Raw genomic sequence first — 12,963 nt, forward strand, 5'->3', positions numbered from 1 at the left:
CCGAGTGCCCCTCAGCTGTCGCGTGGACGCGTGCCGGGGTTGCCTGCGTGCTGAACTGAGGCAAGATGATTTTTAATCCCGTCACAAAGACTTAAATTTGGCGAGGAAATGACTACAATTAATCAGTTATTACAATTTAATTAGTTTTTAAGTCGTGGTATCACACCGTGGCGGGGGGGGACATGCCAACACGGCGCCACGCCATTGGCCCGGCCGTTGCCTGGCGGCGGCGGCGGCTGTGAGGGGGGGGGCGGGCGCCATGTCGGGCCGGGCGCTGCCGCTGCTGTTCCTCAACCTGGGCGGCGAGATGCTCTACATCCTGGACCAGCGGCTCCGCGCCCAGAGCATCCCCGGAGAGAAGGCCCGCAAAGGTGAGCCGGGGCTGGGGCCGGGGGGTCGGCAACGCGGAGACCCTTTCCGGAGCCCCGTGTCCGGCTTTGTGAGGACGGAGCTGCGAGGGGCAGGGTGTGAGGGGATCCCATACGGTCCTAGGGTCATTAGGGTTGGAAAAGAGCTCCAGGATCACCTGGCCCAACGGCCCCCTACCACCATCACCCACTAACCATGCCCCAAAGCCCCACATCCAACCTCTCCTTGAACACCCCCAGGGACGGTGACTCCACCACCTCCCTGGGCAACCCGTCCCAACGCCTGACCGCTCTTTCTGAGAAGAAATGTCTCCTCATTTCCAGCCTGAGCCTCCCCTGGCACAACTCGAGGCCGTTCCCTCTGGTCCTATCCCTGGCTACCTGTGAGAAGAGGCCGACCCCCAGCTCCCCACAGCTCCCTTTCAGGCAGCTGCAGAGAGCAATGAGGTCTGCCCTGAGCCTCCTCTTCTCCAGACCAACCCCCCCAGTTCCCTCAGCCGCTCCTCACAGGACTTGTGCTCCAGGCCCTTCACCAACTTCAGAGCCCTTCTCTGGACATGCTCGAGAAGAGGCCGGGTGCTAGAGGTAATCAGCAAGGAGCCACACTGCTGTAGGTGGAGCATTGCTCAGGGCTTCGCAGGCTTCTCCCAAAGTATCATCACTTTCAGTGCTCCATCTAAGAGATCTGTGGTTCCTTAATAGTGTGCAAGCATGCGGTCAGTTTTTTGGTAATGATTCTCTTAATAATACAGGAATTAATGCAGATATACCTGCCATGATGTTACTGGAAGGATGCTTGAAAAGTAATAGAACATCGCAGTGCCTGCCACTGAAAGAAGCCCTGGGGAAGTGGTTTCCTTACAAGTTTCATTGCTCTGCCACAGGAATGAGTCCTGTGTGGTTTTCTTCTCTTAAAATAAAGCCATTTGAGTTAAACTACTTTCATGAAGTTTCTGTAGTAATGACTGCTTGCAGGTACGACTGAAGCTGATTTGTGAAATGCGCACAGCTAATACAGAAACTGGAACAGATTTCAGTATTTCTATACTTGCGTTGCAAGTTAGTGCTGCAGACACGTGCTTTTGGAATCGCAGTAGCTCAGGATCTGAGCGTCTCAATACAGGCCCTGAAATGTTTCGGGATGACCAGATTTCTTTGCAACCAGAATAAGAACTTTGAAGCAATACCAAAGGTTTCCTTGCAGCAATACAATTTTTAATTATTCATATTTGTCTTCAGTGATCTGCCGTGAGTTTATTTCCCTGCTGCTGTTCGTACAGTTCTCAGTTTATAGCTTAAACTACATTTAGTTATGTACAGTGGAATATCTGAGCGGTTGAATTAGATCTGTACCAGTTTATCCATGCATCTATTTCTGTCTTTCTAAAAAAAATGGGCTTTAATTTTACTGAGATGTGGTGCGGTCTTCACTGAGGTGTTGTTGATGCTTAAAACTGTTCACCGAAATATTGTTCATTTATAAGTGCAAAAAAACAGCTGAAAAAAATCCAAGCTAAATGCAAAACACGCTAAGGGTAAAATCAAGGGTAAAATTTTAGCTCCGTTGAAGCAACAGGTTTTTTTCCAAGGGGAGGGCAAGGTTTCATCTTTTGTGTATTAATTGAAAGTGAAAGATGTCAAGTAACAGAAGAGTTCTTTCTTGGTAAGCACAGATTGCTGATGAGAAAAATCCAAGTCCATTAGTTAGATTTTTTTTTTCTTTATTTCTTTTATTCTTGAAACTCTTGTTCTTACTTCTTGAACTGATGTTTTTGTTTTATATGCTTCGTGTAGATGAATGGACAGATGTGGACAGGAAACGAGGTACTGTAACCTTCTAGCTGCATGCAGTAGACGAACACCACTACATGCACACATGAGGCTCGTTGTACGTGAACACACTGTATGCTGTTCCTGCAGCCCTCTAGTGATGGTGTCAAGGTTGAATAATATTTTTCACCTTTAAAAAGCACTTTAACTATAGATCTTACAAAAATAGGCAATATCTCAAAATCTAGTGGCTTCAAAAGTAGCCTCTTCGTTAATTTAATCAAGGCAATATCTATAAATAGACCATAAATTTTTCTCATAGCGGTCTTTCTAACCAGAATGATGTTTGGATTTTGCTAACATCTAGCAATGCAAGCATATAATTACGCAAGCATTGTGATTTTTTTTTTCTGCTTAAAGGCAGGAATATTATGTACAGTGCATTTCTCTGTGATAACTTCTAATTTACCGTTCAGGGTTTTGATGGGTAACTCCAGACATTTGCATCCTAGCTGCTTATCCACCCCTGCTAGTGGTTCGCCACCCTTGCAGCAGACTGATCACAAAGGAGCAGGTTCCCACACTCCAGACAAACTCACCTTAACTTAAATTATCGCTGAAGGTGGGTTTGAGCTGAGGTTTTGCAGTGGAGAGCTAAGGTGAGAGCGTGATTTCCTCCTGGGCTCTGCCTTGAAATGGTAGCCTCCAGAACAGGGGTACAGTAAGTAGCTGGATGAGAAATCCCTTAAACTATCACTTTTTTCTGCTAGGCGGACGTGAGTAGAACTTCCAGTGTCTCTTTAAGCAGGCCTTTTTCAAGAGAGATCAGGATTATGATTTCCTTTTTTCAAAATAAGTCATTTGTAGGTTTTGAATGTTTACCAATGTGATACCCTGGAGTTTGCTGCTTTTTTGCTACCATTAGGTGCTGTTTCCAATAATTTGTTTTTTCCAGCATTTAATATCTCAGAAGCATAAAAGGTTCCACATTTCTCCTCTCTTTTATCACACCCTAAATGGAGATAAGTTTTATAAAATCCTGCTTTATCATATTCAGATGGTAAAGGCACAGAGACAGGTCTTGTGTTGACCAATCAACTTCTCCTTGTGAGAAAAGACAGCTTTGTGAGCGCTGCTCTTAGGATGATCTCTGAAAAGTTACCAAAGAGCAGCCGCCAGTCTGTTGCTGCTGATAAAGCCAGACAACTAGGTTTGCCTGCCTTTGACCTTATGAACAATGAACCTATGAACTCATAAAGTTCCCTTCGCTGCCTTGAATGTACTTGGAGAAGCATGAGCACAACCCAGACGTGAAGTCTCATGTCATGCATATGAGCCATGTTCCGTTACAGCGCGCTAGGCGTTGAAATGTGTATGTCACCGGTGACATGACACATGCAGGCCAAAACCACCGTAAATCCTTGGCTTCTCTTTTGTCATCGCATTGTCTATACTTGGTTTCCCTCTCCCCTTCCCAGTTGATGAAATCCCTCTCTGCTAAACTGCTTTTATGCTATGTTGCTTGGCGTGCCATTATCCCTGAGCTAACACTCCTTCCTTTGTTATTTTCCATTGTGAGGACGGTGTAAGTATGTTCTCAGGGACTACCTGGGCTCTGAGATCTTTGCTCTGTCATTATCAAGTGTACCTTGTGAGATTTGGCCTTTACCTTGATTTTTTTTTTTTTGTCTTTCTCAGTTCTTTTCATAGCCAATACAGGAGGTTTTAATTCTGGATGATAATTTATGTAAGGCTTGGTGTGTGGTTAACGTAGATCATGATTTCATTATGAATATCTACCAGCTACTGTCTGCGTACAGTGGTATTGTCTCCTGACAGTTTTGGTTATTAGAAACTCTCTTAAGATGGAGGAGAAGCCTTTGTACAGACAACATGTGGACAACTTAAAAATACTTTTTGTGATAGCAGTATAAGACAAAAGTTCTTATTTTTGTCACAACTGATTACTTGCAAAATCAAATTTATGCTAATACGTTGTGTTTGATTTTCTCCACTGAAAAAGAGTGAGGATTTTTGCCTAAGACTGCAAGTAGGGGTTGTTTTATGGACAGTTTATTTGAAAAGGGTGGAAGAGGAGGGATTTTTTTTTCCATTTGTAGTGAGGGGTATTTGTAATCCGTGCTGCTCAGAAGCTGAGCTGAGGTGAGGCCCATCTCTGTTGGTTGGAGTACTTAAAACAAGAAAGTGAGCTGTGTTACGTTACAGTGCAAGGGATGCTGAAATGCGTACCCCACTGTAACACGTACAGGAGAAAACCTGTCAGCATCAGCTTTAAACAAGAGGAGAGAATCGCTTCAGAAGGCACTTGCCTTCCAGAAAACAGCTGCCAGCGTCCAAGTGCTCAGCATCTATTACACACCTAGCAACATTCCCCAGGCATTAATCATCCAAGAAAAGATGAAGTGACTGGAACATCAACTTTTCTTTCTTTTTTTTTTTTTTCCCCTTCCCTTGAGATTTTTCTAATCTATAAGAGTTAGCTCTCATTACAAGCTTCAGTAACAGTCATCTGCTTAGGGAAATTCATGCTTGTACAATTATCCCTGTAAATTGAAATTGACACTTTTTTCAACATTTTTGGATAGGAAAAAAAAATTACGATAACTCTGTATCAGGTGTATGATAAAAGTATCAAATCCAGCAGGAAAGCGAAGGTGTCTGCTTGAGACAAAGACGTTTTCTATCTTCTTTGCATTCAAAGCTTGTTAACCAGAGCATAACCCTTATATTCAGTATTCCTGGTCTCCAGGTATTCTCGAGTAGGTTATGTAACAATTCCATGCCTAAATTAACGCTTAAAAATGAAGCACTAGTCAGGAAGTTTAGAGTTCTCAGCCTTTGGGCTGCTCTAATATCCTCAGAGGTTATTGTGTTAAGAGCCCTGGATGGCCTTGCCACAGACCCCACTGTTATAAATGCTTCCTTAAATACTTGTCAGTCCTAATCCGTTTCACACAAGTACTTCAAGGAGCTTTGAATCAGTCAGGAGCTTCTGTTTAGAAGGAAAAAATAGTGTCAAAGGCTAAAAAGAGAACCGATAGCTATGGTTTATTTATTTCAAAAAAAAATGCAGACTGATGCAAAACAGTCTTCTTAGGAAGCAGAACTGTAGCTTTTATAGATAATACCTGTCAGAGTAGCCTGTAAACAGAATTATTTTAAAAGGGGAAAGTGCTAGCCATTGCTGCAAAAACAAGGCAACAAAACCAGCGTTATTCCCGTTGGAAAACAAAGTTTGTTGTCTGCAGCTCAAACACATTTCTGCCTCTGGGGACAGCCAGCAGGAACATGCTGCTTGCTGAGACCAATGTGGCATTGAGAAAATGTCAAAATGACGAAGTGCTCTTCCTTGCTTTTCCTTTTGTGGCTACGTACCTGGTTTTTACAGGTAAGCGTTCTGTGAGCCCTCACAGCTGTCAGTGTCCACGTGTGGAATGAATTAGGCGAACGCTGTGTTTGTGAGGCAAACAACCGAGGCTCTCTGTCTTTACAGTTATGAATGACATCATCACAACCATGTTCAATAAAAAATTTATGGAAGAGCTGTTTAAACCACAGGAACTCTACTCCAAGAAGGCTCTGAGAACGGTGTATGACCGGCTAGCTCATGCTTCAATCATGAGGCTGAACCAGGCAAGCATGGATAAGGTAAGAAGACAATCTGTCTGGTCCTGACTGTGCTGCACTTTAATGCTGCTCTTCACAAGTTACTCTAATTTTGAAGCATTTTGTAACAGACCTCTTTCCATTTGTTTTCTTTGTAAAAATGGCTCTAAGCCAAGAAAACTTTGCAGAAATCCATGGTAGTACCAGATAATTCATCACCTTAAGCAGAAATACTTGGTTTTGTGTTTAATTAAAGTTTGAGTTTAAAAGGTTCAGGAAGCATTCTTTATAAGAATGTTTATATATATATTAAAAGCCTATACATATGTTGTGTAAATATATTTTTGTATATATATATATTTCTGTATTGATGCTCATTATTTTGCAGTTGCAGGTATAAGAATTTTTACCTGCCAACAGTATATCCAGTGGTCAATTTTCTGGAAAATAATGATAATAATAATTATAGGAACTTGACTACCTGTGAGACCTCTACCCTGGTGTCAATGTTGTTGAAATTGTCAGTAGTCTGAGAGGCCAGCAGGAGGGATGACTGTGTGATTTTAGAAGTCTTATTTTCGTAGGAAACAAAGCCGAAATGGTTCTCCTTACCTGCAGGCAGGTGCTAAAAGAAAAAAAAAAAAGCGTCTAAAACCCACATGAAATTATCTAAGTGGTGTTGCTGTCTGTGTTGTGATGGAACCCAAATTTCTCCCTTGTTATTTTGCAGCTGTATGACCTTATGACTATGGCTTTCAAATACCAAGTCCTGCTGTGTCCTCGGCCCAAAGACATTCTGCTGGTCACGTTCAATCACCTGGATGCAATCAAGGATTTCATTCGCGATTCCCCTGGCATTCTGAACCAAGTGGATGAAACTTTTCGACAGCTGATCGAAGTAAGAGTCCCTAGAAAAATGGTGGAACACGCTCTTGTTTGAAGGTTTTTTTCCTCTTTCAAGCTGATCTTAGAGACTAAATACTGCATCAGGAAGTGGCACATCAAGCGTGGAGCTTGATGAGTTCTTAGCCTCAGAGAACTTTTGCTCATGTAACTGCTGTAATTCTTTGTACAAAGAACAGGAGGATCCCACTGAAAGGGAATCTTTCCTTAAAATGTTGAAAGTTCTGGGAAGTCATGAAATGGTTCCCAGGGACTTCTGGAGATGGAGTTGTTTACAACATAAATTTTTCATGCTTGCCCCCTTTAAATCAGTACGTTGCTTATTCAGCCTGATCAAAGTCTCCACTGACTTCAGCAGAAATTAAATCAGGCTCTTAGTCCCTGATAACAACTACTGATGCTGATCAGCAGCTCCCCGTAATTATTTTCCTCTTCCTCTGCCACACATGTACTAGCTTTGGCCAGCAGTATTCTGATAGGCTTGTTTCCACCTTTAACTTGATGGGGCATGGTACTCTTACAAAGTCTTCCTGTGTTTTTTCTTTTTCAGGTGTATGGCTGTCTGTCTGCTGGTGAATTTCAGCTGATCAGGCAAACACTCCTCCTTTTTTTTCAGGACATGCACATAAGGGTAAGAATCCAATACAAGTAGACAGTAAGAACAGAAGGAGGCTTGACTGTGGTTAGAATGTGAACGTATTATGTAATAAATTCATGATAAAGATTTGGGTTTTGTTACTCATGCTTTTTAGTCATCTTGATGTGCTTGTAATTTCAGTCTTCAAAATTTAACAAACTGAGCGCATCTACTACAGTAACACCCAATAATTCTAAAATATTCTGGAAAAAAATTACCCATGATTACCTGTTTATTTCAGAGGTGACTATATAGAGTAACTCCTGATTCAGGTTTTCATTAGTTTCAAGTTTCACAAATCTGAAAGAATATCTGCTAGTAGATAAATAGGTTTTTATTTTTAGTAGAAGCTTGATATGAAACTGAGAACCTCAAGCTTGAGGCTATGGGCCTTGATGTTCTGTAAATAAATTGATCATACTCAAGTGCATAAAGAGTACGCTTTTTTTTTTTTGATGTTTCATCAGTGTGCCCATCCTCCTTATCAGAATGTTTATGTACATCAAAATCTCTAGGAAACCGATCCTAATCTAAGCAGGAAGGCTGCAAGGTCAGACTTCAGAGAACTCAGATCAGAAGATATCTAACTGATTTTCTAGAGGACGGGATATTCTTTTGCAGGTCTCTATCTTTCTGAAGGATAAAGTGCAAAACTCTAATGGTCGCTTTGTGCTGCCAATCTCAGGCCCTGTTCCATGGGGTACAGAAGTTCCAGGACTCATCAGGTGAATTCTGAACCCCTGCTTATACTGTTCGCAGTGCCTTGCATGTATGGCTACTCAGAAAGAACTATTAGCCCCAGAGGTCTAATGGGAATCATGCTTAGACTGTCACTCATGTTGCATGGAGAGCTGAACCTCCAGTAAGTGTCATTTATATGGCAAGATTTGGGTTTAAGTCACTTGGCAATGAAATGCTAAGCATGTTTCTGGCATTCCCTACTCCAGTAAGTCAGCTATTAGTCATTTATTCTCTAAAATAGGCACTTACCAGCATACAGAATAGTGTTACTTGTACAGTAAGCAAAGGAAGTCAGTACTGAACATCAGTAATAGAACTATTAAACATGTTTCAATGATGGCTTGTTTTTAAGGATGTATAATCGCAATGGAGATGAAGTTAAAAGAACCGAGTTCACCACTGATGGAAATTACATTCCTCCACAAAGGGAAGGGTCTTTTGATCTCTATGGAGACAGAGTCCTCAAACTTGGAACAAATATGTAAGTCGTTTTTGTCCTACATAGAAACATGTAGTAAACACTGATGATTATGGATTTGTTCAGAAGCACATCTTTGGTCTTGTTTATTTTTACCTCTTTGGCTGTTATCAGCTTGACTGCTTTACAAAGCGATTACCTGATACAAAACGTGTGTGGATAAATGTGTTCAAAAGAGCTGTGGAAAAGAGCAAAAGTTTGATTCATGTCTACAGTAGAGCTGAGTAAAGAGCGTTTTCATCTGGTACTGCATATTCTGTGAAATGTAATTTAAATTTAACAGCATTCAAGAAATCCTTTTTTTCCTTCACGTTTGACTTAGATAATTTTTTCATTCTCAGAATAAGAGACAGTAATGTTCTTTCATACAGTTTTGTCACTTATATGTTTTAATGCTATAATACTCCATAAAACTGACCCGTAACTTCTCATTTCTGTAATTTAGAGTCTTCAGAAAAATATTCTGAAAAAAATTTAGGTCCTGTACTGCTCCCTTCTGTTTTTGCATCACATACAAGTAACAGGTTGCTTTTCCTTGTGTGTTTTTTTTCTCTAGGTACAGTGTTAGTCGGCCAGTAGAGACACACATGTCAGGATCATCCAAAAACTTGGCATCCCATGCAAAGGTTAGTGTCCTTCTGATTCTGTCACTGGTTAAATTCATGACCTCAGCAGCAGTCTGTGCTATCTTCTCTTTTGCTCGCCTCCTTTCTCAAGTAAACAGTAACTATCTTTTCAGTCTACGCTTACAGGATAACTTCAGGGAAACCTGTTTACTTGTTCCTCTCTAGGCCTCAGCAGTTCTCCCTGGCCCCTTTTGAACTAGGCCGTGAGAATGTTTTCCTAAAGAATTTTACGCACAGGCTTATGCAGTGGTGTACTGAAATGTTACTTCCTATTTTATTTTCTTCCGAAAACAGGAAGCTGATTTTACTGACTTCTCAGCCACCAATTTAGCTGGAAAACTATCTTGTCCTAGGTCTGTATATTCAAGCAAACATTTTAAATGTGTAACTGATATTTATGACTTACCTGTGCAATCTGTAACACTAACAATACAGAAATGTATATATGACACTCTGAAGAACATTTATGTAATACCAGGACACACAAATGCTTTTAGCCCTAGTTTTCCTGGTAGTCTGACAGCTGAACCCATTTCTGTTTTCCGCAGGAGAATGTGGCCCCTAACCCTCTTGCTAAAGAAGAACTGAACTTTTTGGCCAGGCTCTTGGGAGGTCTGGATATCAAGAAACCTGGTGGCAGTGAGACAGGATTTCGACTGAATTTATTCACAACAGACGAGGAGGAAGAGTATGCTCAAGCTGTTTTTCGTCTGGGGTTTGTGATTAAGTGCCATGTGGACAGTCCTGGAGACTGAGGCTGGCCCTTGACAGCTTCAGGGACAGAACACCAATTTTTTCAGTATTTTCTTATCCTGGTCCAGATAGTCCCTGCAAGAGCAAAAGAGGAACAGTTTGTGTGGCCATTTTTAAGACTATCAGGAAGGAGAGAGTGATTTGTTACTAGTGCATCTCCTGTAAAGCAGGGTCTTGCACTGTCTTCACATGAGAAAGTCAGTCACCAGCAGGTGACGATCTGGGCTTAGGTTCCGTCCCACAGAACAGATGCATCCCTTTAGCTCTCCTCTCCCCCAGATGCTCATTTCAGAGATAAGTTATGTATCTGAACTGGTTGGAGGTGATAAGCCTGATGGGCACAAACACTGCAGCCTCCTTCTGGCAGGGAGCATAAGGGTAGTGAGAGTTCTGTTACGTGGTTCCTGCAGAATGCATTTGTCTGCTTTTATTCCCAACTACAAAGTTAGTCCCACTGTTCTACAGTTAGTATAAAAAATACAAAGCAGGGATAAGTTTCAAGACTGGGATCAGTATATGAATTTCCTTAGCAGAAATAGGAATGCTGTATAAACTTCACATCTATAGGAAGCTCATTACTCTGTTTATCCCTTGTATGTCATCGTGGGGTTAAGCACTCTTCATATTTTTAATCAAGACAGGCAGCACTGACGAGACCAGAGGAGTTATCTTACAAGGTTGTTAACATACAAGCCACTCAGGTACGTACAGTGCGTTTCACATCTCTGACTCATTCTCTCCTTGCTAAGTAATTACTTTTACCCATCATAGTAACTTTAAAGAAATACTTTTTTTTATTATTATTTATTTTGGTTAAGCTTATAAATCAGTGATGGCAGTATTTTCTGCTAAGCCTGTGGATTTGCTAATTGGGGTTGTTTAGTCTGGAGGAGCAGAGGCTCAGGGGAGACCTTGTTGCTTGCTACAACTGCCTGAAAGGGAGCTGTGGGGAGCTGGGGGTCGGCCTCTTCTCACAGGTAACCAGGGATAGGACCAGAGGGAATGGCCTCAAGTTGTGCCAGGGGAGGCTCAGGCTGGAAATGAGGAGACATTTCTTCTCAGAAAGAGCGGTCAGGCGTTGGGACGGGTTGCCCAGGGAGGTGGTGGAGTCACCGTCCCTGGGGGTGTTCAAGGAGAGGTTGGACGTGGGGCTTGGGGACGTGGTTAGCGGGTGATGGGGGTGGTAGGGGGCGGTTGGACTAGGTGATGTTGGAGGGCTTTTCCAACCCTAATGATGCCGTGATTCTGTGATCACTGCTCGCTACGAGACCTCAGCCCCCAGCCCGTTAGAGCGAGCCACCACCCCGTGAGGCTGGCGAGCAGTTCCCGACCCGTGTCCCCGCGCAGGACCCGGGGCTCCGGGCGGAGCTGGCCCGCATCGCGGGCGAGCTGGAGGTGGCGGAGCCGAGCCCGGCGAGCTCGGGCAAAGGCGAGGACCTGCTGGCGCTGATGGACGGGCTGTGAGCGGCGCGCATTAAACGCGCTCTTTCCAGCCCTGCCTCCGAGCCACGCTGCGGGGCGGGGACGGGGCTGGGGCTGCGCCTTCCTGCGGGGGGGACGCGGGGCCGCCGCGGGGAGGTGAGGGAGGGACGGAGGGAGGGGAGGAGGGCGCGGGGAGGAGGCGCCGAGCACGGGGGGGGGCGCACGCGGAGCGGGAGCGGCCGGGGGCGGCGTGGGGGTGAGTGGGGGGGAGGAAGGGGGAACGGGGGGGTGCGAGTGGGAAGGGGACATGGGGGGGTGCAAGGGGACACGGGGGGCGAGGGTAAAGGGGCGACTGGGAGCGAGAGGGAAGGGGGAACGGGGGAGGGTACAAGGGGACGGGGGGTGTAAGGGGAAAGGGGGCACGGGATGCTAGTGGGAGGGGGGTACAGGGGATGCGAGTGGGAAGGGGGCATGGGGGGTGCGAGGGGGGCGTGTGGGAAGAGTGGGCACAGGGGCTGCGAGTGGGAGGGGGGCACAGGGGGACTCGAGTGGGAAGGGGGCAGGGGTTGTGCATGGCTGGTTGGAGATGGGCAGCGTGCAGGTGGGTGTGCAAGGGGAGGAGGCGGCGAGCACCCACGTGTGCAAGGGGTGGTGGGCAGGGGGGAGTGCAAGAGGGTGGTTGGAGAGGGTCAAGGTGCAGGTTAGCGTGCCAGGCTTGTGCGTGCACAAGTGTGCAAGGCGAGGAGGGTGACTTGAACCCAGGGCTGCACCACAGCACGTGCTGGTGGCTTGGGGCAGGTGCCCTGTCCCAGAGCCCTTGGGTGCTGGTGGGGCATAGTGCGGCGTCTCCCTGCCCCTCAGCCGCGCCATGGAGGTCAGCCACTCGGTCAAGGAGCGCACCATTGCCGAGAACAGCCTGGTCATCCTGCTGCAGGGCCTGCAAGGCCACGTCACCACCGTGGACCTCCGCGACGAGAGCACGGCCACGGGGCGCGTCACCAATGTGGACGCCTTCATGAACATGCGCCTGGCCGAGGTGACCTTCACCGACCGGCGGGGGGCCGAGTCCCACCTGGACGAGCTCTTCGTGACTGGCAGGAACGTGCGCTACGTCCACATCCCCGACCAGGTGGACATCAGGGCCACCATCGAGCGGCAGCTGGAGCTCATCCACCGCGTCCGCTACTTCGGCGGCCGCGACAAGGGCCGCAGGGAGTTCCCCCGCGCCAAGCACAAGTGAGCACCCTGCTGCCTGGCACAGACCTGGGGCTGTGGAGGGACACAGGGACCACATCCGCACCTCGGCCAGGGACCGTGAGGTGTGAGGCTGTTTAATGATCAGCCGTTAATTGGGGTGTGAGGCTGTGTAACGAATGTCGGTGATTGGTGATTGATGCACTGCTGCTGGGCACTTGATGGTCCCCAGCCCCCAAACAAAGCCCTTTTGGCCACAAGGCCCGGCTCCGTAGTGCTCCTTGGGGATGACCTGGCCTGGCCTCGCCGGGCCCCGGCGCTCCCCCCCCCCCGGCCCAGCCCGGCCTCGCCCCCCGGCGGCTTCGCCTGGGGCCTAGTCCCGGGGTAGGCCCGGGCCGGGCGCTAAGGCCGCGGGGTTGCCATGGCAACGGGCGGCAGCGCGGA

At 46.1% G+C, this 12,963-nt stretch overlaps 2 protein-coding genes across 4 annotated transcripts; both read left to right on the forward strand.

Annotated features, from left to right (window-relative positions):
• The first annotated feature begins 210 nt into the window (after positions 1 to 210).
• On the forward strand, positions 211 to 11,395 carry OSCP1 (organic solute carrier partner 1). 2 transcript variants are annotated; one of them, XM_066982666.1, is made up of 11 exons: positions 224 to 371; positions 2,163 to 2,192; positions 5,653 to 5,807; positions 6,496 to 6,663; positions 7,219 to 7,299; positions 7,927 to 8,030; positions 8,399 to 8,527; positions 9,081 to 9,150; positions 9,699 to 9,838; positions 10,541 to 10,604; positions 11,251 to 11,395. In XM_066982666.1, exons 1-11 carry the CDS (start codon positions 260 to 262, stop codon positions 11,365 to 11,367), a joined length of 1,170 nt encoding a protein of 389 aa, XP_066838767.1. In that variant the 5' UTR covers positions 224 to 259; the 3' UTR covers positions 11,368 to 11,395. The 2 variants fall into 2 exon arrangements, with proteins under 2 accessions (XP_066838768.1, XP_066838767.1); XM_066982667.1 differs by lacking the exon at positions 2,163 to 2,192 and having other exon boundaries at positions 211 to 371.
• LSM10 (LSM10, U7 small nuclear RNA associated) lies at positions 11,345 to 12,779 on the forward strand. Of its 2 annotated transcripts, none has more exons than XM_066982670.1 (2): positions 11,345 to 11,481; positions 12,187 to 12,779. In XM_066982670.1, the coding sequence occupies exon 2, from the start codon at positions 12,194 to 12,196 to the stop codon at positions 12,563 to 12,565; it is 372 nt and encodes a 123-aa protein (XP_066838771.1). In that variant the 5' UTR covers positions 11,345 to 11,481; positions 12,187 to 12,193; the 3' UTR covers positions 12,566 to 12,779. The 2 variants fall into 2 exon arrangements, with proteins under 2 accessions (XP_066838771.1, XP_066838770.1); XM_066982669.1 differs by lacking the exon at positions 11,345 to 11,481 and adding an exon at positions 11,488 to 11,581.
• The last annotated feature ends 184 nt before the right edge of the window (positions 12,780 to 12,963 follow it).

The sequence above is a fragment of the Anser cygnoides genome, chromosome 24 (assembly GCF_040182565.1).
Source record: "Anser cygnoides isolate HZ-2024a breed goose chromosome 24, Taihu_goose_T2T_genome, whole genome shotgun sequence".
Lineage (NCBI taxonomy): Eukaryota > Metazoa > Chordata > Aves > Anseriformes > Anatidae > Anser > Anser cygnoides.

Coding starts and splice junctions, on each gene's coding strand:
- LSM10 (XM_066982670.1), top strand. CDS start 12,194: ATGGAGGTCAGCCACTCGGTCAAGGAGCGCACCATTGCCGAGAACAGC.
- OSCP1 (XM_066982666.1), top strand. CDS start 260: ATGTCGGGCCGGGCGCTGCCGCTGCTGTTCCTCAACCTGGGCGGCGAG. Junction 2,193..5,652: donor AGATGTGGACAGGAAACGAG/GTACTGTAACCT, acceptor CTGTCTTTACAG/TTATGAATGACATCATCACA. Junction 9,839..10,540: donor ACAACAGACGAGGAGGAAGA/GTATGCTCAAGC, acceptor TTTTTAATCAAG/ACAGGCAGCACTGACGAGAC.